Genomic DNA, 26,971 nt, shown 5'->3' with positions numbered 1-26,971 from the left:
GAAAATAATAGACAAAATAAAGCCAGATTAAGGTTCATTCTGTGAAACAATCAGCATATACTCCTCAAAATATGTTGATGCTATTAAAACCAGAAAAAAAAAAATGAAAGAACTCTTCCATTTTATTGAAAACTAAATAGAAATGATAACAAAATGCTTGCATGGTCCTCATTTGATTCGTGGATCAAAAGTATAGCAGTTATAGGGGCGCCTGTGTGGCGAAGTCGGCTGGGCGACCGGCTCTTGGTTTCGGCTCAGGTCCTGATCTGAGGGTTGAGGGATCGAACCCCATGTCGAGCTCCATGCTCAGGGCAGAGTATGCTTGAGATTCTCTTTCCCTCTGCTCCGCCCACTCATGTTCTCTCTCTCTCTCTCTCGCTCTAAATAAATAAATGAATCTTTTAAAAAAATATAGCAGTTATAAAGGACATTATTAGGAAAATTCAGGAAATTTAAGTATGAATTATATATATAATATTATTATATTGTTAAGTTTCTTGTGTGTGATAATGTTATTTGGAGATTGTCTTATTCAAGGAGATCCATGTTGAAGTATTTAGAAGTGAAATATCATGATATCTGCAATTTACTTTCAAATTAATCTGACAAAACATTTAGTGATAGAGCAAAAGCAAATGTGCAAAAATGTTAACAATTGGTAAATCTAGATGAAAGATAAATAAAGGTTCATTGTATTACCTTTCCACTTTTTTGTAGGTTTAAAACTTTTGAAAATATAAGTTGGGAAAAATTAAACCAAATAAAACTATTCTTTAAATTCTTTATTTCATAGGTCTGATTCAGCCATATTGCAATATAGGTTTATCACACATGCATTCACCTTTTTTGTAGATTTCAAATATTAAATGTTGAATGAATGTTACAAATTATAATCAGAATATACAACAAGGCACTTAAGGAAGAATTAAAAAGATTTAAGAAGCATGTGAAATTTCGAGTACAAATATAGAACAAGAATAAATGATACTGGTGATGTTAACATTCAGACTGTTTGCCCCATCTTAATTTCTCTGCTCCCCTCCCACTTAGAATCTAAAAAAGCATTCATTATAAATTGGAGGTACAGAATTCTTAGAAAATAAGTGGATGAGTTGTATGATTATCTTTACAAGTACAATTGGCTTTTCAGCAACCTGTAAGCCATTGAAAAAGTAACTCCATATCCAACAAAGAAAGCCAATGCCCGATTTGGCTGGGGAAGGGGTGTCAAATACGCAATCGTGTGGTAGATCCGTGCTCCAACAAAGAGTCTGAAGTGCAGGATGGCCGTAGAGAGATCTGGACCACTCAAGGAATACAGAAGGCCAATACCAAGAAATGGCACAATATTTTCAAGGTCATTCAGGTGAGCTCTGTAGGAAAAAATGATTAGCAAAACACTGATTTCAAAATCCATAGAAATCCATTCATTTTTCCCTTTCTTCTAAAACTAAATATAATGTTAGTGGATCCTAAAAATGCAGATTTATTATTTTTTTAAAGATTTTATTTATTTATTTGACAGAGAGACACAGCGAGAGAGGGAACACAAGCAGGGGGAGTGGGAGAGGGAGAAGCAGGCTTCCCGCCGTGCAGGGAGCCTGATGCAGGGCTCGATCCCAGGACCCTGGGATCATGACCTGAGCCAAAGGCAGACGCTTAACGACTGAGCCACCCGGGCACCCCAGATTTATTTTTTTTTTTCAAATTGCCTTGTTTCTTTAACCATTTGGCTTTTATTTAAAATGTCTTATTATTTTTGGTTCTATCTTTAGCATATTTCAACATATAACAAAGAAGACACTTTTCACTTTCAAGAACATCAAAATTGCATCTGTGCCATAAAACTCACTTCAGTTTTGTAGATGGGAAATATTTTTTCTTCTGAGGTTCATATAATAGCAATTCAAGAGTCTTCTTAAAACTCTTCTTTCCAAAAGAAAGAACTTTTGGTTATAATCTTTCATAAGACTCCTCCCTCACTTCTGCCAGTCTACAGAATGGTTACTCAGACAATCCTTGCCCATTCACCACAACTACTTGGTTACCAACAATTAATTTACCAATTCAATAACAAGAATCTTATGCTCTCAACTTCAAATAACAGAATACATAAGTAGCCTTTCAAATATGGGTAAAATTTTAGCCAATCTATCCTCAAATTACAAGAAGAATTAGCTAACCGAGGGAGCAAAGTACAAAGAATACACAAAAATTATAGATCATAGAAAGATATGTTTCCTAAATTTTATCTTTATACCATGGCTAGAAGATTTCCCCCAGTTCATGGCACCTTGGGTTTCTCTGGCTAGGATTGCGAACAGAAGGCCCGTTTATTATTGACTTGATTTTTTTTAAAGTGCTTAATTTTAAAGTCTAATGTCCCTGTTTAAGTAGCCAGATTTAAAACTGCTTTAGAATCTAGACTAGAAATTGAGATTTTTGAGAGACCTTATCAGCTATTGATAGGTATTTTAAAACAAAAAAAAAAATTAGTTTTATGTCACTTTCTTTTCTTCTACATAGGTTCCTGACAAAGATGGTGACAACATAAAGGCTTGGAGAAGGTGACAGTCACCTAGATAAGTAATGGTTTTGAAAGATTTCAATAAAGAATGACCTGTTTCTGAGTAAAAGCAAAAGACAGAAAGATATGAGTGTTCCCGTCCCCTCTCCATCATGGAACAGGCTACTGAGAGCAAGGTAGGCAAGAAGGGACGGGAATGCTATTTCCTACTGAGGAAGGGTCCAGTTCACCAATTACATCAAGGCTATTTGTTTTGGTCTTTTGAATTCTCCTGCCAGACTACAGATGCAACTTCACTTCCAATCTTGGCCATGTGAGTTTTCTCCCTCACAACTTTCTAAAAGAACAGACATTTTAAAGTTGGGGAAGAAGTTTTAAAAGGGAGACCCCATAGAAAACAATGTCTACTTCCAAGCCTACTTAAGCAATGGGCAAATAGAATGCAGTTTTAAAACAGAGAAGAAAGTCAAGGGCAGTAAGAAGTAATGCGGTTCACTGGGGGCTGAGGGAAGGAAGGTCGGAGGAGGGCTTCTTTTGACTTTACTAGCCCCTCATTTTTTCTGGCCTCCCTCTATCTTATTTCTCCTCTTCAGCTCTCTTTCCCTGTCCTCAGTCCGCCAAATGATCTTAGAAATAACACTGCTCATCGTCCTAGGAAGGCCTGTTTTCAACAGACCCTCATCTTCAATGCTAATTCATGACATACTCAATGCTAATTCACGCCATCTTTTTAGACCCTGGCCAGGGCATTCGGTTTCCCAGCTTTCCCAGTGAGCACCTGCTATAGCTCAGTATCACCTGTCCGCTGGAACCCTTTCTCTGCTCAAAGGACAGAGTTCATCTTATAGGCGCAGCTTCTTTCATCTTCATGTCCTTTCTAGACTGCTTTCAAAATCTACTAGCAGGTGCTAATTTCAGTTTTCACAACCACTTTCTATCTGGGTCTATCCCCTTCCCCCCGTGATGGTTCCTGTTCCCATTTTCGTTTCTTCTTTAGACAGGTGCCCCTTGGTATAGGCTTGCTCTGTGGCTGACATTCCCGCCAGCCCTTCTCTGTGCTCATGATGCTCCAGTCACACCTCCCTGCCTCATATCAGAACCACCTGGATTTCAGCGTCATCCACCTGACCTGGACCAGTGTTGCTACACATCTTTGAGAATTGTCTGGGGGTGGCCAAGTACAAAAGGAGCCTCATACCAGACTTCCAGACTCCCTTATCTCAGCCAAAGCTCTTCACGCTCAACATAGAGCAGTGTGCCCAAATTCCCACAAAGAAATTGTTCCAAATTGCCATGATCTCTCTCCTCTTCCTCTTCTCAAATCCTACTATCCTTCAAGCCCTTCCTTCATGCAATATTCCTAGATATTTTAAGAACTTATACCTTGTCCCCCACAACTTAACATCTAATAAGAGGTTGCTTTATATCATTCTCTAATTACTACATGCGTGTTGGTCTTATTTTCAAGGGAAAAGTTATAAACCCCTCAAGGGCAGGAAAGTTCTTTTATAGTACCCTAACACAAGAAATGACAGTAATGTACACACAATGATTTCTCAGTGAATGCTTTATTCAGGCACTGGGGCCAGAAGGGAAGCCATCTAGTTCAACTCCCAGCCCAAGGCTCAGTCCCTTGACAGAATCCCCAGTGAGTGTCACCTATATTCCATTAAACACTCAGTAAAAAGGTATTATTTGCCTTTGAAGGTAGTGTATTCTAAACGTCTCTCCTTGCCCTTATACACCAAACCCAAGCCTTCCTTCTTTTCCTTTTGAATGGTTCTCTTTATTTCTCCAGCTGCCCTGATTACTTTGCAACTTTCTTTTCATCTTGTTGTACTGAATGGATACATGGTCTCATATTCTTTCTAGAACATGGCGAGATGGGATTAAATAAATACATACGTAAAATGTTTTCTAATCTCTGATTTTTGTCTGTCCAAAATGCAAGTCACTTACTTTAAGCCACTTATCTTGATATTTCCACATATATTACTTTATGTTTTTACTTATTTGCCCCATATGTGTATGTATTAATTTTCTCCATATTGCATATCTGAAAGCATCCCTGTCACTTCATTTGTAACCCCATTCAGTTCCTGCCATTGGGATATACTGATAGAAATAGCTTTATATGTGGAAGTCATGGGGGAAAAAATCCAGATTAAAAATCAAATGAGGAGATTATGGAAACTCTTTATCTGAAAAGTATCTCCAAAAGCGAACTGTTACTACAAACTTTTTGATGGTGTTGATAAGGTCTCAAAAAATACAACTGGAAACTGGACACCTTGTTTTTCTTGGAGACTCTTCTGTTGCCACACTGAAAAGGCAGTGTCTGACCACCAGGGGGCGCTGTGCACACAGTCGCTGCACCTCTTCTAGGACACGGATTCCTTTCAGAAAGAACTAAGGTAAATTGTTCACAACCTGACTAGCTTCAATAACGGCTTTCTCCTCTAGAAGTACAGTCAGTCCTATGGGCATGGGGGCGGGGCGGGGGGTTGGGATGGGAGGGGAGAATGGGGAAAAATCTAAAATCTCAAAATTAAAATATCTTTTGTTAAGCTTTCACACATGACACTTGGATGTTCCCTTCAAACTTACTAATGCTATTGAGCATTGAACTGTTATCACTTTCAAGTCCTGGGCAATGTTATGAGTATAGGGTCGTGATCAGCATCATGTATGTGATTATCTGCTCTAGAAGGGATGTACAAAAAGGTAAAAACAAAAGTTTTAAACTGCTTAATGTCTCTTTGGTGGTTTTGGCAACTCCACAAAGCTGTACTCACCTTTTCTACTGTTTATTCTTTTTCATCATAACACTTACAAATTTCTGATACTGTTTGAAATTTTCACATTCTTCGTCCTGAAACCATTTTAGATCCACATTCTTGGAATCGTCCATTTTTAAGACTGGTTGATTTACTCGTAAGACCATTAATTTAACAAATATATAACTATGTGAAGCAGAAGTTAACATTTTATTCAAACTACCTAGCACAGACTTCCTCTTAGGAGAAAAACATTCTTGTTTAATAAATAACTTGGGGTTAAATTTTTTGCATAATTTTGGTACTAGAAGAGCAGAAGAGTATATGAAGCCAAGGAAGAACCTGCAAAATGGTGTAATGGTGGGCATTATTTGAGGGGAAGAAGGTACAGTGCAACTTCCCCAGGGACAGGATGCTGAAGGACACTGTCAAAGCTGTCTAACATACAACTTGAAATGTTTGCGTTGCCATAATGTAAACACCTCAATTTCATCAAGTCTCTTTTATCCACATTTTTTAAGTTGGTTTGTTGAGAGTTGAGGAAAGAGCCAAGTTTACATCAGCTTAACAAAATGTAGACTATGGAAACATGCACACGTGTAGAAACCCAGACTGAGAGTGAATCTTGAGATCATATACCAGAGGGAATCTGCAGGAATCTGCCGAAATCTTGGGAGGGGCTTCAGACTTTCACAGGGAATCAAGAAAAGTGATAATGCAAATATGATCTAGATCCTAGAGGGTTTAGAAACTCCAGCTGGTTCCCAAATTACAGAAATAAAATTCTTTTATTTCAGTATCCAGTTCACCTATTCATACTCACCAAATTGAAACAGTGCATCAAATATACTCATGATGTTTCCTATCTTAACTATTCACCACAAAACAAAATATCTGTATGTTTAAGTATGGCTATGAAAACACTTCACTGTTTCTTTAATTTTATATAATTTTACTTATTCCTTGAAATGTGCTTAAAATTGAACGATGTTTGGATGAGCGTTAGACAATACTAAGTGAGAAGACGGTATATAATTTGATGTTTCCGATGTTAGAAAAAGGTAACTAATAGATTGGTAATAGACTCCCAATACAAAAAATTCTGTGGGGGAAGCAGGTTATCCAAGATGGTGACATAGGAGGCTCCTTAACTCCATTCCTCCCACAGCCACCTCAAATGTACAGCTACACACAAAGTAATTACCTCTGAAAGAAATCCAGAAACCAGCTAAGTGACTCCAACACATTGAGCAAATACCCACATTGAAATGGGTAGGAAAGGCTGAGACACAATCTTGCCACAAACCCCACCCCCAGCATAGTGCCATACAGTTGAGAGGGAACTCCCAACTCCAAGCTTCTTTCTCAGGAACAATCGGTTTGGACCCCCACATTTAGTGCCCAAACATTTATGACTCTCACCAAAGGATGGGACCTCAAAATATCTAGCTCTGAAAATCAATGAGGATTGCATTCCCAAGACCCAGAAGACTTACAGCAAACAGAAGAGAAATTGTTAAGGGAAGCCCAAGACTTGCTGTGTGTCAGCACAGAGGGAGCAGGCAAAATTGTCCATCTCCCAGTCTTTTCCTGAAAGGGATCCAACTGCATACTTTGAAATCTACTGCCTAAGTGTCAGTATGCATGCATCTAGGGTTGGGCTTTGATCCTTCCTAGAAACCAGGGAAGCCAGCAGACATCTCCTCCACCTTCTCCCTCTAGCTTGATCCCAGTCACCAGAATCTCTCTGGAAGGAGCTCATATACCTGTATGCACTCCAGTTTTTATGGCTGCAGCCCTAGGGCTGGGTCTCCGGATCACCTGGCCTTGATAGCTAATAGCACTACCACTCATGAGTCCTATAAAAATACAGTAAACAAAGAATCATTCTCAACAAGCCCAGGCAGTCACTGCAACTATCCCTCCCCATGGCTATATCTAGGTCCAGCACAGATGGAGCAGACAAAAATGTCCAAATCCAGGATCTCCCTAGAAGGGGCTTAACTACATACTTTTCCCACTGCTACCTGAGCATCCAGCTTCCAATCAGCCTACATCTAGATCTTGACTGTGTTCCTCCCTTTAGAACATGTGACAAGTCTTGGCACACCCAGAACAATTGGGAGCCGGTAAAAACAAAGAAGGCAGCTTGGAGAATCACAAACATCTGAGAGACAACCAGAGGCTCAGGCCAGGATACCTGACAAGTTTCATCTCCTACATGAGACCACTCTGCCAAAACCTGGAGAAGTATTTTTTTTTGTTTGTTTTGTTTTTTTTTTTTTTTTTATCTAATGCAGAGAAACCAATGCAGAGCCAAGGAAAATGAAAAAATAGGGGAATATGTTTCAAACCGAAGAACAAGATAAATTTACAGAAACAGATCTTGATGAAATAGAAATAAGTAATCTAATAGAGAGTTCAAAATAATGGCCAAAGATGCTCACCAAGGTCAGAAGAGAAATGCATGACCAAAGTCAGAATTTCAATAGCAATAGAAAATATAAAAAAAAATCAAAAAGAAATCACAGAGCAGAAGAACATAACTGAATTTAAAAATCCCATAGAGGGGTTCAACACAGGCTAAATCAAGGAAAAGAAAGGATCAGCAAACTTGAAAACAGGGTGATGGAATTCATCTACCTGGAGGCACAAAAAGAAAAAACAAAGAGTAAATATAGTTTATGGAACTTATGGAATACCATCAAAAAGATGAATGTACATATTAGGCAGGTCCCAGAAGTAGAAGAGAGTGAAAAGAGGGCAGAAAGCCTAATCAAAAAAATAATGGTTAAAAACTTTCCTAACCCAGAGAAAGAAACAGACATCCAGATGTAGGAACTTCAGAAGTAAAAAAAATGAATCCACAGAGACCCACACTGAAACCCATTATAATTAAATTACCAAAAGTGAAAGATAGGAGAGAATCTTAAAAGCAGCAAGAGAAAAGTAGCTAGTTTCATATAAGGGAAGCCCCATAAGACTATCAGCATATTTTTTACCAGAAACTACAAGGCAGAAGAGAGTGGGATGATATATTCTAAGGTCTCAAAATAAATAAATAATAAAAAATTAAAAGTGCCAGCAGGAATCCTCCTCCACCTGACAAAGTTGTCCTTCAGAATTGAAGGAGAGATAAAGAATTCTCCAAACAAAAGCTGAAAGTGTTCATCACCACTACAGCAGCTAGAAATGTTCAAGAATGTTCTTTAAGCTGAAACAGGACACTAATTAGTAAGAAGAAAACACATGAAAGTATAAAAGTCACCAGTAAAAGCAAGTATAATTAAATTCAAAATACACTAATGTAATGATGGTGGGTACATCGCATAACTCTAGTATAAAGACTAGAAGACAAAAGTAGCAAAAATAACTGTAACAAAAGACACAGAATGATGGAATGGATTAAAAAAACAAGATCCAACTATTTCTATCTATAAAAGACTCACTTCAGCTTTAAGGATACAGGTACTGAAAGTGAAGGGATGGAAAAAGATATTCCATGGAAATGGAACAGAAAAGAAAGCAGGAAAGCCATACTTAACATGGGACAAAACAGACTTCAAGCTAAAGACTGTAACAAAAGACAAAGAAAGCCATTATATAATGGTGAAGGAGGTCAATTCATCAGATGATATAACATTAGTAAATACTTATGCACCTAATATAGGAGCACCTAAATATATAAAGCAAATATTAACAGATCTAAAGGGAGAAGTAACAATACAATAATAATAGTAAGGGACTTCAATACCTCACTTTCAATAACAGATAGATTATCCAGACAAAAAATCAATACGAAAATATTGGACTTAAACTATACATTAGCTTAGATGAGCCCAAAAGACATTTAAAAAACACACCGTCCAACAGCAACAATACACATTCTTCTCAAATATACATTGAATATTCTCCAGGACAGATCATATGTTAGGCCAAAAACAAGCCTTAATAAATTTAAGAAGTTTGAAGTTATATCAAGCATCTGTTTCAACCATAACAGTATGAAACTAGAAATCAATTACAAGAAGAAAACTGAAAAATTCACAAATATGTGGAGATTAAACAACATACTACTAAACAACAAATGGATTAAAGAAGAAATCAAGAGAAATTTTAAAAAATATATCTTGAGACAAATGAAGATAGAAACAGAAAATACCAAAACTTACGGGATAAAGCAAAAGCAGTTCTAAGAGGGAAGTTTATAGTGATAGATACCTACATTAAGAAAAAGAACGATATCATATAAACAATCTAACTTTAACCCTCAAGAAACTAGAAAAAGAATCATACACTGTTATCAAATGAGATGTAAGTATGGTTCAACATCTGTAAATCAATACCACATTAACAAAAAGAAGGACAAAAATAGTATAATCATTTCAATAGATATCAAAAAAGCATTTGACAAAATTCAAAATTCCTTCGTGACAAAAACTCTCAATAAATTAGATATAGAGGGAATGTACTTCAACACAGTGAAGGCCATACAGGACAATCCCACAGCTAACAACATACATCATACATCATGAAAAGCTGAAAATGTTTCCTGTAAGATCAGGAATAAGATAAGGATGCCCACTCTCACCACTTTTGTTCAGCATAGTTTGGAAGTCTTAGCCAGAACAATTAATCAAGAGCAAGAAATAAAAATCATCCAAGTGTAAAGAAAGAAGTAAAATTATCTTTATTTGCAGATGACATATTATATCAGAAACCCTAATTCCACTAAACAACTGTTAGAACTAATAAATGAACTCAGAGAAGTTGTAGGATATGAAATCAGTACACAAAAATCAGTTGCATTTTTTACATTAAAAATGAACTACCAGAAAGAGAGATTAAGAATTCAATTTACAATAGCATCAAAAAGAATAAAATACTGAAGAGTAAATTTAACCAAGGAGGTGGAAGATCTATAATTGAAAACTACAGGACACTGATGAAAAAAACTGAAGACACAAGTAAATGGAAAGATACCCTGTGTTCACAAATTGGAAGAATTAATATTGTTAAAATGTCCATACTATCCAAAGTGAACTACAGATTCATTGCACCCCCCTCTCAAAATCCCAATGATATTTTTTTAGAGAAATAGAAAAAACAACCTTAAAGTTTGTATGAAACCACAAAAGACCCTGAATAATCCAAAGCAAATCTGAGAAAGAAGAATTAGGCTGGAGGTATCACACTTCCCGATTTCTAACTGTATTACGAAGCTATAGTAATCAAGGCAGTATGATACTGGCATAAAAGCAGACACATAGATCAATGAAACAGAAATAGAAAACCCAGAAATAAACCCATGTACTTATAGTCAATTAATTTTTTACAGAAGAACCAATAATATGCAATAGAAAAGGCTAGTCTCTTCAATAAACTGTGTTGGGAAAACTGGATTTCCACATGCAAAAGAATGAAACCTGACCCTATTTTATACTATACACAAAAATTAACTCAAAATAAATTAAAGACTTGAACATAAGATCTGAAACCATAAGATTCCTGGAAGGAAACATAGAAGGTAAGCTCCCTGACATTGGCTTTGGCAATGATTTTTTTTGGATTTGACACCAAAATCAAAGACGACAAAAGCAAAAATAAACACATGGGTCTATATCAAACCAAAAAGCCTCTGCTCAGCAAAGGAAACCATCACTAAAATGGAAAAACAATCTACGGAGGAAATATTTGCAAGCCACATATCTGATAGTGTAGGCGGTTAATATCCAAAATAGACAAGGAACTTAATATAGCTCCATAACAATAATAATAATAATAACCCAATTAACAAATAAGCAAGGACCTGAGTAGTCACTTTTGTCCAAAGAAGACATCCAAAACCACTGATTTTGATTCAAAATCATCCAAAAATCAATGGTTTTGATTAGCCTCCCCTCTCTCAGGATAGTTATTGTCAAAAGGACAAGAGATAATAAATGCTGGCTGGCAAAGAAGTGGAAAAAAGGGAACCCTGTTGGTAGGAATGTAAACTCGTATAGCCACTATGGAAAACAGTTTGGAGGGTCCTCAAAAAATTAAAAATAGAACTACCAGAGGATCCAGCAATTCCACTTCTGGGTATATATCCAAAAAAAAAAAAAAAAGAAAGAAAGAAAGAAAGAAAAGAAAAGAAAAAGAAAAAGAAACCATTATTCCAAAGAGATATCTGCATTCCCATGTTCACTGCAGCATTATTCCCAATAGCCAAGATCTAGAAACAACTTAAGTGTCCATCAACAGATGATTGGATAAAGAAAATGTGGTATATACGTGCAACGGAACATTATTCACCCTTAAAAAAGTTATGTACAGCAACATGGATGAACCTGAAGGGCACTATGCTGGGTAAAATAAAGCAGACGGAGAAAGACAAATGTTGTGTGGTATCACTGATATGTGGAATCTAAAAGACAGGGAAAAAAAAAAGTCAAACTCACAGAAACAGTAGAAAGGTGGTTGCCAGGGGCTGCGGGGGGAGGGGGGGAGATAAGAAGAGGCCGGTAAAACGGTACAAAATTTCAGTTATGAGATGAAGAAGGTCTGAAGATCTGAAGTGTAACATGGTGACTAATACAGTGTATTAATAACACTGTACTCTATAAATGAAATTTGCTAACAGATTAGAACTTAAATGTTCACTTAAAAAAACAAAGGGGCTGGTAAAGCTGGAGGTCATGGATGTGTTAATGAACTCGATGGGGATAAACGTTTCACAACATATATGTGTATCAACTCATGATGCTATGCACTTTATATGTCTTACAATTTTATTTGTTGACTACAGTTCAGTAGAGGTAAAAAAGAAAGTTTGCAATTTACGTGACTTTATGGCAAGGATTAAGAAGTATACCTTCAGAACTAGAATTCAGTTTGCTTTTTTAAAGCAGTGTATTAATTATATTATTAGGAAGCTGTGTGGATGGTATCTTGGCTTACTGCTTTTCATTGTTCATTGAATTCTCAGTACATTAAACATAATACCTATAAAGGAGAGAGAGAAAGGAGGGCAAGATTTCCCACGTTCATATTTTGAGCCTTATGCAAAAGTATCTTCAACGTTTCACACAAGCCGACAGTCTCAGCTCTGGAGAAAGATGACAAAACTGCAAAAATCCACCATCCTCATTTTACCTTCTACCTGTAATCCTTTTTGAAAAATCCCTACAGAGAAAAAAGTCATTAACCCCAACGAAGTAGGAAATTGGCATGTGCAATTGCAGTGAGAGTTGGAGACTTCTAGATCCCTAATTTTCTATAATTATTATATGGACTAGTTAAGATCAGTGACTTTTCTCCCTTCTCATGATCCCCAACATCCTCACTGAACTCCTTGACCAAAATTCTTTGATCAAGTAAATAATTTCAGGAGACAGTGGGTTTACCTCCGTACACGTTCCACTCTGTCATCTGTCCGAAGATACTTCTTGGCATTTTCTCCTTTGCCAAAGCCAGGACAGTCTTCTGGGTTGGCAAAAACCTATTCCAAATTCCAAGAAAAAAAGGTATTTCAAATGCCAAATAACATGGGAGTATTCTACCTGATAAGTTACTTGCATTTTAATGGAAGAAATACAGGCATCCAGGTTGGCCCTTATGAAAAGAAAATTTGGAGCTCAAACACGGGGAGGGATCTAGACTTTAAGCTTTTCCTAACAGTGCAAAGCATTTTTTAAAGAAAAGCATAAATAAGAACTTAAATAAAAACTAATGTATAAAAATAGTGAAAAGGAAGCAAAAATGGAAAAGAGAGCCTGATTCCAAGCCATCATTGACTATTATTATGGTGAACTGGCAGCTTTATAGTGATGTTGATGGAACTTCCCTCGCATATTAACATTCCCAACTGGTTGGATCATATGAAAGTCTTTAATTTACTAACCATGGATGTTAGAGACCAGGCAAGAAGTGTAAGAGTGAGGGGCAGGAAGTGTATTTTGTACTTTGTCAGGATACGTGTATCTCTTTTCTTTGGCTGAATTAACAGATACTTTGGGTTGAATAATATAGTGAAACATAAGAAGTTGAACAGCATTCCTAAAAATACCAAGTACGTGTTCTAGGGCATATGTTCACTTATTCCTTCCTGCAAATTATTATGCTGTTTGATACGATCTCCCCATCCCTTGAAACCTGAAAAATGCATTTAAGAAATATTTAAGTATGTTCCACTGTTTAATAATTTATAATAAAGATAAACATGAACTACAGAATTAGCCTAATTTAAGCTTAGAAATCCATAAATATTACACTTTTTTTCTAAATATGACATAAGCATTTATTTCAGATAAAGATGTTGAGGAGAACTGATGGGAAGGGACATGATACGCTATCAGCTCTTGAGATCAGCTCTGTCCATCTTGTTTCTAAATAAATGCTTGGCACATGCTAGATGTTCAATAAATATGTTTCAAATAAGTAAATAAATGTATTACAGTGGAAAGTGTGCATGGGATTTGAGTTTACAGCAATCCGAATTAGAATCTCAGCTTCACTCTTTATTGGTGTATAACCTTGGGTACACTACTTAACCTGTCTGACTTTCATTCAGGTCCTCATCTATAAAATGGGGGGATTAATTCTCATTTCACATGATAATACTAACAATTGAATGATTTTGCACATACAAAGAGTATCACATGGCTCCTGGCACATATCACCGGCACTCCACAAATTTGAGTTCTTTTCTCCTTTTCTTGTAAGATGGGGTACATTTCTGCTATGCTTAGTACTACTCTGTTTCTAGAGGACACTGTGGACCCGGGGGTCGGAAGCCACTTTACAGCCTGCAGCTTTGACACCTGGACCCCTTGGAGACTTAAATATGTCTGTAGGTGCCCCCCCATTAAAATGCAAATATCCTTGGGAAGGAATTATACCTCAAGACAGTAAAAGGGAAATACCTTAAGGATGACAATAACCTCTAGATAAAAGCAAGTCTCTGAAGGACAAAAACTCAGGACAGGCACTAAGAGAGAAATAGGTGTGGGGGGGGGCGCGTCAGTGGTTCCCTTGGTTAAGCATCCGACTTTTGATTTCGGCTCAGGTCTTGATCTCGGGGTAGTGAGATTGAGCCCCATGTTGGGATCTGCTCTGGGTGTGAGGCCTGCTTAAGATTCTCTCTCTTCCCTTCCTCCTCTGCTCTCTAAATAAAGAAATAAACAAATAAATAAAAAAGACAGAGAGAAATAGGTGGTTTCCAGGAAGAAATTGCTGACTAGGGACAAGGACCACACCAGTGAAAATAGTTTAACTTTGTCAAGGTAGCTTTGTTCTACCCCCACTTACTGTGTTATAAACCCTGCTTGAGTATAGGATATAGTTTTCAAAATCTTTCTACTACCTTCCCCAAGTCTCCAGTTTAAGAAAAAATCATTCTTATGATGCTAGGCAGAAATAGCATCCACTTAAGAAGTCAGAACTACACAAAATTCAAATGCTTTGCCCCAGTCATAAAAGGCTCTACTGATAATAAGGACTTAATTCTATTCCCAAAGGTGTATCCTTGACCTGTAATAGAACTAAAAACACCAGCTGTCTGGAAAATGACTATTTTCTAAACTCTAGCTGGCAAAATTAACTTCAAAATCATAGAGTTTTCTTGAAAACTTTGACACTCCAAGAATCTCATGTACTAAGTAGCATGACAAAAGGTAAAAGCCACAAGGAAAAAAACTACTTTACTGACTTCCGGGAGAAAGTACCTGTTCCATAAATATGTCAGATGCATCTATACCAAATGATGGCATAATTCATTTGCAACATTAAACAATGTGCCATTGGGCTTTACCAAAAAAGTTTTTTAAAAAGTAAATTAAGAAAATTGTTTTCCAAAATGCCAACCCTTAAAGGAAATGATTGCCTCCAATTGTCTTACCTTTCTTGTCAATCTATAGAATGCAGTTGCAATACTCATAAACATCATTTTTGAAAGAATAATCGTTGTATAGGAAGCATAGGCCATGAATACTTCATTTTCCATTAGCTCAGTGAGGTCAACCATTTTTTCAATTTTGGTCTGGAATCTTAAAAAGAGTTTAGACAAGGGAAGAAAGGCAGACATAAATACCTCAAATAACCTTACAGTCACTTGGTGTACTTATATTGCAGCATTAACCATATTGTTCTTAAAAATATCTTGGGTTATTGCAGGAGAAATAATCTTTTCTAAAATTTCAAAATAAACAATATACGTGGTTTTTTTTTTTCTAGTTCTATAACATTAAGCTTGAAAGTATCAAACAAGCATGGAGTGAAAATGAAAATGTAAGGGTATGAGAAGCAAAAGTAAATGGGCAAAATGTGTAAAGATAGACTAAAATCCTATTTTTGCATCAAGATCAACCACAAGTTGGACACAAAAGACCAGAGTTCATGGATTGATCTCTTTAGAAACATTAAATTATGTACATAGTGGCACCATTAATGTTTGATTAGAAATGCCTAAGTTTGGAGAGCCTGGCTGGCTCAGTCATTAAGCGTCTGCCTTCGACTCAGGTCATGATCTCAGGGTCCTGGGATCGAGCCCCACATCGGGCTCTCTGCTCGGCGGGGAGCCTGCTTCTCCTTCTCCCGCTCCCCCTGCTTGTTTTCCCTCTCTCACTGTGTCTCTGTCAAATAAATAAATAAAATCTTTAAAAAAAAAAGAAAGAAAGAAAGAAAGAAACGCCTAAGTTCTGGGGCTCCTGGGGGGACTCAGTCAGCTAAGCGTCTCACTCCCTCCCCCCTGCTTCCACTCTCTCTCTCAAATACATAAAGTCTTAAAAAATAAAATAAAATAAGAAACACCTAAGCTCTAATATATGTCCTGCTTTAGAAAGCCAACTTATAGCTTTTTGTCATTTCAATAGTATTTAAGATTCCAGGCTACAAGATCTGAATTCCAGTCCCACCTTTTGGTTATTAACTTTGGTTGAGAGATTTGGCCTCTCTGAAACCAAATTCCTTCATTTCTTTTTTTTTTTTTAAAGATTTTATTTATTATTTATTTGACAGAGAGAGAGATAGAGAGAGATAGCGAGTTAGTTCCTAACTTAGCGGTTTGTTGTCAGGATTTAATTGAGATAACATGTGGAATATACTTAGACTTAGCACAGCAACTGGCCCGTGAAGAATCCTCGATAGAGTTATTGTATCCTTATGATCATCATTATCACCATGATTATAGTCATCACTAATACCAACACAAGGAAACAAGGAGAAGCAGGATAATGGAAACAAAATGCCGGGCAAATGCAAAGTAAGGAAGTGGCATTTATGGGACTCTTGTAGAGGGAATAAAGGAAGGAAGGTTAGCTTTACGTAACTCTTCACATGACTTCACCTTCCACTGAACGCCAACTGTCTGTCTGGAGTTGGAAATATAATTGGGAATGTACCCAGAAGGGAAGCTAAGGTATGCTGATGATACTCAAGTCAAAGTGGGTAGGGATTTCAGGTAAAGCTTAAAATTTAAATTCCCTACCTTACCTGGTAGCCATTCTTTTTAACATCCTCCTGTTCTGTTATTAGCTCTGCTGTCTGTTTCTTCTCTCTTTTCCACATAAACACACATCTTTTCTAACACCCAAGCTTCAACACTATTTAACCTGCTTAGCATGGAATTCAGTTTCTTGGACACAATGTCCATTCCTGCCTTTGAAACTCAACCCCTGTATGCAACCTTATCAGACTGACATCGATCAAATTCTGATCATTCTACTCATCTACCAATAACCTATAAATCTATATCTCTTTCTCTACTCTGTGACTGGCCATATAGCTGTCTACATATTGCTGTGAATGTGATATAAACAACACACATATACATATATGCTTAATTTTATAACGTCCAACTATGCCCCATACTTTATGTGTGTTACATAATCTTTGTAACTATTTTGGTATAGTCCTCATAACTATATGCATTTTACAGATGGAGAAAGTGTGACTCAGAGACGTTAAGCAGCCAAGCTAGGACACAAACCCACGTCTCTGACTTCATATCTATACACTAACTACACTTCACTGTCTCCTTCAAGAGACTGTAAAGTGCTCACTGCTGATTCAACGAACACTGACTGAATGCCTGCCTATGGCTGGGGCACCTCACATCTGTTATCTTGTTTCCTCTCCCAGTGATGCTACAGGGTAGGTACTATTACTCCCATTTTTCAGATGAAGAAACCAAAACTTCCGAAGTAACCCCTATTTTTTTCAAAGATTTTATTTGAGAGAGAGAGAGCACGAGCAGGGGGAGGAGCAAAGGGAGAAGCAGACTCCCCACCGAGCAGGGATCCCAATGTGGGACTCGATCCCTGGAGCTCAGGATCATGACGTGAGCGGAAGGCAGAAGCTTAACCAACTGGAGCCACCCAGGCGTCCCAGTAACTCCTATTTTGAAAGCTAGGCTGAATATGTGCTTCAGATTTAAGCAAACAGAAACTGTATGTTTCAGTGTAAAGAACAAAACCAAATGCATATGATACATTAATGCACCTCCACAAGTCAGCAGTCTTGAAAGCACAGAATGTGATATAAGCTCTCAGTGCAAGGTAATACTTTTAGTACCATTTAATGTATCTGCTCTTGTTCTGGTAGCGGGGGCGGCGGGGGTGGGGAGGAAGTCATGAATAAACTGCACTATCCTTCAAAGCTCATGTAAAGTAATTAGCTTAATAAGGGATCCTTAAGTCCTATGCCTCTGGACAGAGATCTGAAGAAACACAGCAGGAATGTTAATTAAAAAAAATTAAGAAAAGTTTATCAAGTTGGAACTGTTGTTATTTAACAATAATTTTACAACTAAACAGTTTTTGTAGGTCACTACAGATGTTTACAGAATGAAATGTATTTAGCAATGGAATATAAGTCCAGACAATGGTTTTCTTTTGGTGAAAACTGGTCTTGAAAAAGTAGAGAAAAAGTGGAAGCCTTCCAGAGCTGCTGGTGGGAAAAGAACACAAAGATGTCAGCAGTTGCAGGAAAACGGCAATGCGAGTTTTTTTTCTTCCAATGTGAATAACACATTGAAAGCGTACCTCACACCAAGAGTTTTTCCAACACCAAGAATGTAGCTTAACTCCTGGAGTCTGTGGTTTGGGGAGATGGGCCAATGCTGAGCCTCTGACTTCAAATCCTAAAGGTCCGTGAACCACTTCTCAGAGACCAATATCTTCCACTCCCAGCATACCAGAGGGACAGGTGAGGAGAAGGTAAGACATTGAGAAACAGAAGTGATTTGGGGAAGGTATGTACTCTGGTGAGTGCTGTGTATTGTGTAAGACTGCTGAATCACAGACCTGTACTCCTAAAACAAATAATACATTATATGTTAATTAAAAAAAAAAAGAAAGAAAGAAAAGGAAGTGATTTACAGCACGGAATAAGATGGTGCTGGCCTAGACTTTTTTTCAAAGCTGATTTGTCAGGACATTGCCTTGAGCCTACATCATGGCTGGGCACTGCAGTCAATACAAAATTAATGGGGCACCTGGGTGGCTCAGTTGGTTAATAAGCATCTGCCTTCAGCTCAGGTCATGATCTCGGGGTCCTGGGACAAAGCCCCAATTCTCCCTCTCCTTCTGCCCCTTCCCTTCACTTGTGCTCTCTCACCCTCTCTCTCAAATAAGTAGATGAAATCTTTAAGAAAAAAAAACCCCACAAAATTAGTGAATGCTTTTTACTAAGGGAGGTCGCCAGGAGGGAGGAGAGCAGTGTAGTAGTGTTAATAATTAAGAGGGTAAATTTTTAAGTGTTTTGAGTATTCTAGGAACGAGGTATGAATAATCTAAGAAAAGACAAAACATGAAACTTGGTTATGAATTAGAGAGAATGAAATGTTACAATGATGAATTATATTTGTCCAGGGTATCGTTCCCTTCATTGTCCATCACTGGTTGGCACAGCAGAGCATACCACCATCTTTTTCACCAGATAGCTGGGCTCAGTCCCCTAAGGTGGAGGTGACGCCTCTGAAGGGACAAAGAGCAAAGTGTGAAGCACACACTCTGGAGCTAGACTAGAGTCTGGGTAAATTTGGCTCTGCCACTTACTGGTTGTGGTTTAACTTCTCTGGGACCTACTTACCTTACCTGTATAATGAGGTTAATAATACTTCCTATCTCACAAGATTCTTGTATCAAATGAGCAAAGCCTAAAGATTAGAAAAGCACTGGGAACTGGTAAATATTATATAAGTATTTGGTAAATAAGTTCCTACTTTGGCACTGTTCTAGGCACTGAGGAGATCATTTGAGGGTTTTCGAAAAGCTTACCCATTATCTCACTTGATCTAGAAAATTCTAAGGTAGTCAGAGCAAGCAATATTTATCTCCGCTTTTAACATGTAAGGAAGCTGGGGCGCCTGGGTGGCTCAGTTGGTTAAGCGACTGCCTTTGGCTCAGGTCATGATCCTGGAGTCCTGGGATCGAGTCCCGCATCGGGCTCCCTGCTCAGCGGGGAGGCTGCTTCTCCCTCTGACCCTCCCCCCTCTTATGTGCTTTCTCTCTCTTTCTCTCATTCTCACTCTCTCAAATGAATAAATAAATAAAATCTTTTTAAAAAATAATAATAACATGTAAGGAAGCTGAAGTCTGAAGAGGTAGAGTGAGTTGAGTAATGTGACCCAAATTCACAGTGGAGGGGTCAAGACTGGAACCCAGTTTTCTCAAGTGTTTAGCTCATGGTCTATCCAACATCAAGGCTAAGAATTCTAGACCACTCTGGTTTTCTGGGGGCCTTTTTCTGTCCAATCTCATATTCCTACCTTGCCCTCCTCACCCAAATACAGCACCTACCCCTACTCTATCTATTACAGTTGAGTCTTTATCTCTCAACCGTGGAACATTCCTCTTCTCTTTACACGGGCTCTGGGCCAAAAAGGGCAAAGTTCTATTCTTATTTATGGTGGCCTTGCAACATCAATATTGTGAAACACACACAAAAATCTGGTCACACAACCCTCAGCCATGACTCTGCAATTTCATACCTTCTAAAACAAATGTAATGCTACCACAAGATTAAAAAAAGAAAAAAAAAGATAATTCAATGGCCTTGTTGCTGTTTATCAATTCTAGATTTTTTGAAAGGGACAAGGTGATTGCAGACTTGGCCTCCTACACTTTGGAGCCTGGGTCCTAGGGAGAAAATGCTGGGGGCCCTGGGAGAATGTGAGGTAAGGCTGTTCTCAGGGGCCTCTGCTGATCTTTCCCAGCCTCACTGAGAAACTCCACTCCAAAACAAACCCTTAGAAAAAATTGTACTTTTCTGCCACCAGGAGCAATATTCAAATTGGGACTGATTTGCCACTTTAAAAAATGACCAAAGTCCCTACATAGTCCTCTTATTTGGGGAACAGCAAAGGACAGCAAACCCTATTACTATCTTAATTCCCAGTACAGTAAGCCCCCAGGGGGGATGCAAAAAGTGTGTGTAGTTTGGTATTCACGGGAAGCTAAGGCCCTGAAGAACTCTAGTCTTAAACGGCAAAAGTCGGAAAGGCTATAAGCTGGAGGATCTGGGGAATTTTCCATGTGCCCCTATAACAATGCTTAATTATAAGCCACTTGGCACTCTCTTGGAGAGAAAGCAGACAGAGGGCAAAGGAGAAAACCAAAGGGTGCCCAGAATACTAAGAGGCCTTGGGACTATTTCGAAGAAAGCAAGGAGATGGGAGATTTGCATGCACCTTCTCTCCGATGCCCCGGGCCCGCCATAACAGTAATACCCGAGGCCTCACCTCCCAAATAAGGGTTTCCCATGGCTTCCTCCTCCAGACTGGGGGGCTGGCTATAATATCACAAAGTTTAATCTATGTCCTCCTGCACTTTGTTATTGTCGTTATATTATTATTACTAAACTTGCCAATGTTCCTCTTGCCTAGCAAAGTGAACCACGAGGAGCAAATCCTTCTTGTACTTCAGTAGGTGCAAAGGCCAATTTTCCCAGGGCCACTGCAGGATTCCACACCCTTCGGTTGAACAGAAATTGCCTAACTTATAGCAACTTCATATATTACTACAATTTGCACACAGAGGGTAGAGCACACAGAGACTCTGGAGCTAGACTAGGGTCAGGGTGAATGCGACTCCGCCACTGACAGGTTGTGATTTAACGTCTCTGGGACCCCAGAGTTCCAGGGGACCCATTCAAAGTGGACGCTCGCGTGGCTTGAGAATAAAAAGTGAGTAACTCACTACTTAAACATGAAAGGACTTAACTCTCTTAAGTTTCTTTCCTGGAGTTTGTCCTCGGGTAAAATTTACCTACCAGGGTACAGGGACTCAACTCCGTTCCAGAGGCGACGGATTGAAAAGCCAGAGCTTAGCCCCTACAGAGAACAAAGAAGTTTCACGCGGGAAAAGACTTTTCAAGCCCACCCCCTCCACCCACTTTGCTCCTTCCCGCCCACCGCCCTCTGAGCACCCATTCCTTGCGCGTCCCTTCCCGGGCACGTACGGTGAGTCCCAGTAAGAGTGCAGCGGCAGCGAAGCTGTCCCAGCCGGTGGCTCGCGGGGGCACTGCGGTGACTTTTACCGCTCGGGGAGGCGGGTCGCAGGCGCCGCGCCCACTCTGGCCAATTTCCAGTTAATTCTCTCTCCGGAGCTTCAAGCCCGACTCCCAGCCTCGCCAAGCACCTCCCCTAATTGGCCTGACTTTTTTTTTTTTTTTTTTTTTAGATTTTATTTATTTATTTGACAGAGAGAGACACAGCCAGAGCAGGAACACAAGCAGGGAGAGTGGGGGAGGGAGAGGCAGGCTTCCGGAGCAGGTAGCCTGATGGGGGGGCTAGATCCCAGGACCCCGGGGATCACGACCTGAGCCGAAGGCAGATGCTTAACAACTCAGCCACCCAGGCGCCCCTGGCCTGACTTTTTTGTGCAAGAGTAATCACTGCCCACCCGTTCCCTTCTTTGACCCCCTGTGGCGCCTGGTGGAAGCCTTTCTTCCCGGTTCCCCTATTCAGTGGGGAGGAGATGTTGGCAGTTAGTATCAGACCTCCGTGTCCTTGGACTTTGCAAGCACGCCAGTGGGAAAGCAAGGAAAAAGCGGTTAACTTTTATTTAGCTGGAAACAATTTTTTTTTAAGGTTTTAATGTTGAATTTTGAAAGCTTTAAAAGCTTTATAGAAGATTTAAATCTCTAGGGGGAAAAATGATGAGAAATCATTCATAAAATTACCTTCCATTGAACTTCACTTTCCCTGCATCCGTGGCTGGCAAAGCCTGGCTCGGACACAATGTAATGTTCAATAAAGATCACCTATAGTCTTCCAAACCTGTAATCCCAAGCAGCTTGCTTCTTCACTCTGTCCCCTCATGTTCAGGATCCAAAATGGAAATGGAGGAGATTATACTGGATCAGTTCATTACACGATCAGCTCAGTATGGTTTTTGCAGGGACATTCAGGGGAGTGTTTTAGGAAAGCATGGTTATTCTAACATCAATATCTAGATTAGGGATATTTCTAAGCTTCCTAGTCCCCACAAAAATATGTATGGATCTAGCTTCCATGGTTTTATCTAAAACTATTTAAGGATTTATGTTTTCAATCTATGTTATTTCTCTCCTGGTACTACTTCTCACATTTACCACCTGCTGTGTAGTATACTTCCTTTTTTTCTTTCTTTTTGTCCTAATTTTATCTCCTTCAGGTTTTAAGGGGTGTCCTCAGGACTAGCTAGCTAAGATTTGATAGACAAGTCCGTGTTCTACCAAAAAAGGAAGTAAGACTTACCAGTTTGCTCTAGGAAGCAGAAATTAATCACAAACCTGAGAACAATTTCTATATAAGCCTATCAGTAGAGTATTGGGAAATCTAGCATCAGAAGATAGTAGTGCTTCATTTTCAGGTCTATATCTTTTGAAAAATGTGTTTATTTACTTATCTCAGTAAAGTACTCTGGAACCCGGCCTTAACACTAACTGGAATAGGACAGACTTTGAGATGAGCCTATTCTGAATTCTCACCACAGGAGTTTAATACTCTTAATTTATTATGAGGTGATACAGCCCAAACCATAACATTACAGAAAAAGGTACAGAGAGCTATTATTAAATAATTTGACCTACAGAATTCCATTTGAGCAGTTCTAACATGTTTTTGAAAAGAAGGGAGCACCTGACTCATCTGATGCTCTAATTATAAGATGTAATCAAACTTAACTAATCAATGAATAAATCTTGAGTTCCTGCCATCAATAAACCATGAACAATTATTGCCTGTCTGTTATATATATAACACTGTCTTTAGTACAACATCAGCACTTAACAGTAATAAATTTAATTCAAAAGACATTTATGAAGTGAATACAAGGCACTTGGCTTGATGCTAAGATCTGAAACTCAGATAAATAACATCAAATAATTTTGCTCAAGGAGTTTATAATCTAGTAAACACAAAGGCCAAAAAAGTACAAAGGCCACCAAACTTGAGGAAGAAAATATTTCAATTGAGAAATGAGAATGACAGTTGGGGTAGGAACTAGGGCAGTAAAGAATTTACACTTTTTATTCATCTTTGTTATAAGCCCTTAGATGAGTACAGAACAGAAAGAGTTTTTATCCAGCTTGTTTTATTTCGGGTAAAGGGAGGGGTTCAGACTTTGAACCTTTCTCCTCACCATCATTTTAAGTCTACAGTAAAATCTTTCAGGAAAATTCAACTCAAACTTTAGGACAAGTAATTCCCTAGTAAATATTAAAACAGTTTAAAAGGTCAATGATTTGGGGTGGGAGAGCAAAGGTCACTCAGCAGAGTAGCTGCCATAACAAAGAAAAGGGGGATCAGGTCAGAAAGGTCTAGAAGAATAAAGCATTTGCAGCCTACTAGTTCTTACCTTTTAAAAAACCCACAAAGGAGAAATATCAGAAAGGATTGTCATTACCACAAGACAAGGCTTACTGTAAGTGGGAAGGGATCAGGTGCCCATCATTTCTTGTAATTATCTTAGATCTTTGTTTTTTTTCTAAATCCACAGGAAAAGTTCCCCCGTAATCTGAAACTAAGGGTGCATATCCTTCATGAAGATTTGTGTAAACATGCATGAGAACTTTTAAAATTAAGGGAACCAAAAAGTGAAATAAAAATAAGCAACATTCTAAGCATACAAATTTTTTTAAAGGTTTTATTTATTTATTTGAGAGAGAGCACAGGCTGGGGTAGTGGGAGAGGGAGAAGCAGACTCTCCATTGAGCAGGGACCCTGATGCGGGACTTGATCCCAGGACCGTGGGATCATGACCTGAGCCGAAGGCAGATGCCTAACTGATTGAGCCACCCAGGTGCCCCTAAGCATACAAATTTTATTTTAGAATTATAATATGCTTTTTAGGGCACCTGGGTGGCTCAATCTCTCTCTCAGATAAATAAATAAAGCCTTTAAAAAATATATAATATGCTTTTCAAAAGGATACTAGATTGTTTATCTCTCCCAACAATCCTGTAACAGAGTTCTTATTTTTCCTATTTTACATATACGCACTCTGAGATCCAGAGCAATTTGGAAGCTCTACCAACTTCGAAAATAAACTCTAAGCCTAAAACCTACAGGAGGTAAAAGTAGCCAAAATGAGAGGAACAGGACTAAAAAATAATAAAACTCATGAAACTAGTCAAGAGAATATGGCAAAGCTATATGACAGGTAGATCAAAAGAACACAGTAGAGTCCAGAAATAGAATCACACTTAATTCATCAACTGATTCCCAAAAAGGTGCCAAAGCAATTCAGTGGATAAAGGAAAGTTTTCAACAAATGGAGTTGGAACAACTGGATAGCCATATGGAAAAAAAATGTACTTCAACTCTAGTTCATACCATATACAATAATTAATCCAACATGGATCATAGACCTAAAGACTAACACTAAAACTTCTGGAAGAAAACAGGAAAATACCCTAGGGGTAGGCAAAGATGTCTTAGACAAGGCACAAAAAGCATTATCTATAAAAGAAAAAAAATATTAATAAAGTGGACTTCATCAAAACTGAAATCTCCTAGTCAAAAACTATCATTAGGATACAATGGAATATTATGCAGCCATCAAAAAACTGAAATCTTGCCATTTGCAATGATGTAGATGGAACTAGAGGATATTACGGTAAGCAAAATAAGTCAATCAGAGAAAGACAAGTATCATATGATCTCACTGATATGAGGATTTATTTTATTTTATTTTATTATGTTACGTTAGTCACCATACATTACATCATTAGTTTTTTATGTAGTGTTCCATGATTCATTATTTGCATATAACATCCAGTGCTCCATTCAATACGTGCCCTCTTTAATACCCGTCACCAGGCTAACCCATCCTCCCAACCCTGATATGAAGAATTCTTAATCTCAGGAAACAAACTGAGGGTTGCTGGAGTGGTGGGGGGTGGGAGGGATGCGGTGGCTGGGTGAGGGACATTGGGGAGGGTATGTGCTATGGTGAGCGCTGTGAATTGTGTAAGACTGATGAATCACAGACCTGTACCTCTGAAACAAATAATACATTATATGTTAAAAAAAAAAAAGAAGAAGATAGTAGGAAGGGAAAAATGAAGGGGGGAATCAGAGGGGGAGACAAACCATGAGAGACTATGGACTCTGAGAAACAAACCGAGGGTTCTAGAGGGGAGGGAGGTGGGGGGATGGGTTAGCCCGGTGATGGGTATTAAGGAGGGCACGTATTGAATGGAGCACTTGGTGTTATACACAAACAATGAATCATGGAACACTACATCAAAACCTAATGATGTAATGTATGGTAATTAACATAACATAGTAAAATAAAATTTAAAAAAATATATCATTAGGAAAATTAATAGGCAAGCACAGACTGAAAGAAAATATTCTCAATACATTTATCTGACAAAGAACTTGTATGCAAAATATACAAAGAATACCTATAATAATTAAGAGACAAAATATACAATTAAAAATAGAAAAAATATGCAAAAGATTTGAATAGACACTTCACAAAAGAAGTTATATGACTATCTAAGAAGCAGATATAAAGGTGCTCAATGTCATTAGTATTCAGAGATATGCAAATCAAAACCACAATGAGATACTTCTTCCCAAACATTAGAATGACAAGAATTAAAAAGACAGACAAAATCAAATATTGATGAGGGTGTGAAGTAAATGGGATTTTTATACATTGACTGTGAGAGTATGAAATGGAACACCCACACTAGAAAAACTGGTTTGTAGTTTCCTATAAAGATAAACATAGATCTAGGCTATCATCCAACACTTCCACCCTGAGGTATCACTCAAGAGAAATGAGGACATATAGACACAAAGAGAATTGTTTAAAAATTTTTTTGCAGCTTCATTTGTAATTGCCAAAACCTGGGAAAACCTAAATGTCCATCAGCAGAAGAGAAAACAAATTGTGTTAACATTCATACAGAAATACTAACTAGGTCTCAAAAAATATTAAGAAAGTACTGACACATAGTAACATGGCTGAATTTCGATACTATGTCAAGTAAAAGAAACATTTACATGAAGTTCAAAGACAAGTAAAACTAATCTGTGATCACAGAAATGAGAAAAGTGGTTGTTTGTGGTGGGATGGGATGCCAATTGGCTGAAAAGGAGCATAAGAAAATTTTCTGGAGTGATAGAAATGTTCAGATAGCAGTTACATAGGGGTACACATTTATCAAAACTCACTGAACAGTACACTTA

General features: G+C 38.2%; 1 protein-coding gene across 2 annotated transcripts; it reads right to left on the bottom strand.

Moving 5' to 3' along the window:
* Window positions 1–767: 767 nt before the first annotated feature.
* On the bottom strand, window positions 768–21,910 carry MGST1 (microsomal glutathione S-transferase 1). 2 transcript variants are annotated; one of them, XM_028119752.2, is made up of 5 exons: window positions 21,745–21,910; window positions 21,556–21,616; window positions 15,185–15,332; window positions 12,693–12,787; window positions 768–1,373 (listed from the first exon to the last, which is right to left on the bottom strand). In XM_028119752.2, the coding sequence occupies exons 3-5, from the start codon at window positions 15,308–15,310 to the stop codon at window positions 1,127–1,129; spliced, it is 468 nt and encodes a 155-aa protein (XP_027975553.1). In that variant the 5' UTR covers window positions 15,311–15,332; window positions 21,556–21,616; window positions 21,745–21,910; the 3' UTR covers window positions 768–1,126. The 2 variants fall into 2 exon arrangements, with proteins under 2 accessions (XP_027975553.1, XP_027975552.1); XM_028119751.2 differs by lacking the exon at window positions 21,556–21,616.
* Window positions 21,911–26,971: the final 5,061 nt, after the last annotated feature.

The sequence above is a fragment of the Eumetopias jubatus genome, unplaced genomic scaffold (assembly GCF_037043125.1).
Source record: "Eumetopias jubatus isolate StellerSeaLion01/CBP00866 unplaced genomic scaffold, mEumJub1_p1.0 scaffold_8, whole genome shotgun sequence".
Lineage (NCBI taxonomy): Eukaryota > Metazoa > Chordata > Mammalia > Carnivora > Otariidae > Eumetopias > Eumetopias jubatus.
Note: the sequence above shows the minus strand (reverse complement) of the source record. Positions and strands in the feature narration are given on the sequence as shown.

Bases quoted from the DNA above. Each gene is read 5' to 3' on its own strand.
- MGST1 (XM_028119752.2), bottom strand. From the start codon at position 15,310: ATGGTTGACCTCACTGAGCTAATGGAAAATGAAGTATTCATGGCCTAT. The intron at 12,788-15,184 runs GTAAGACAATTG...AATTTGGAATAG, and splicing joins TCTATAGATTGACAAGAAAG to GTTTTTGCCAACCCAGAAGA. The intron at 1,374-12,692 runs GTAAACCCACTG...TTTTTCCTACAG, and splicing joins AGAGTGGAACGTGTACGGAG to AGCTCACCTGAATGACCTTG.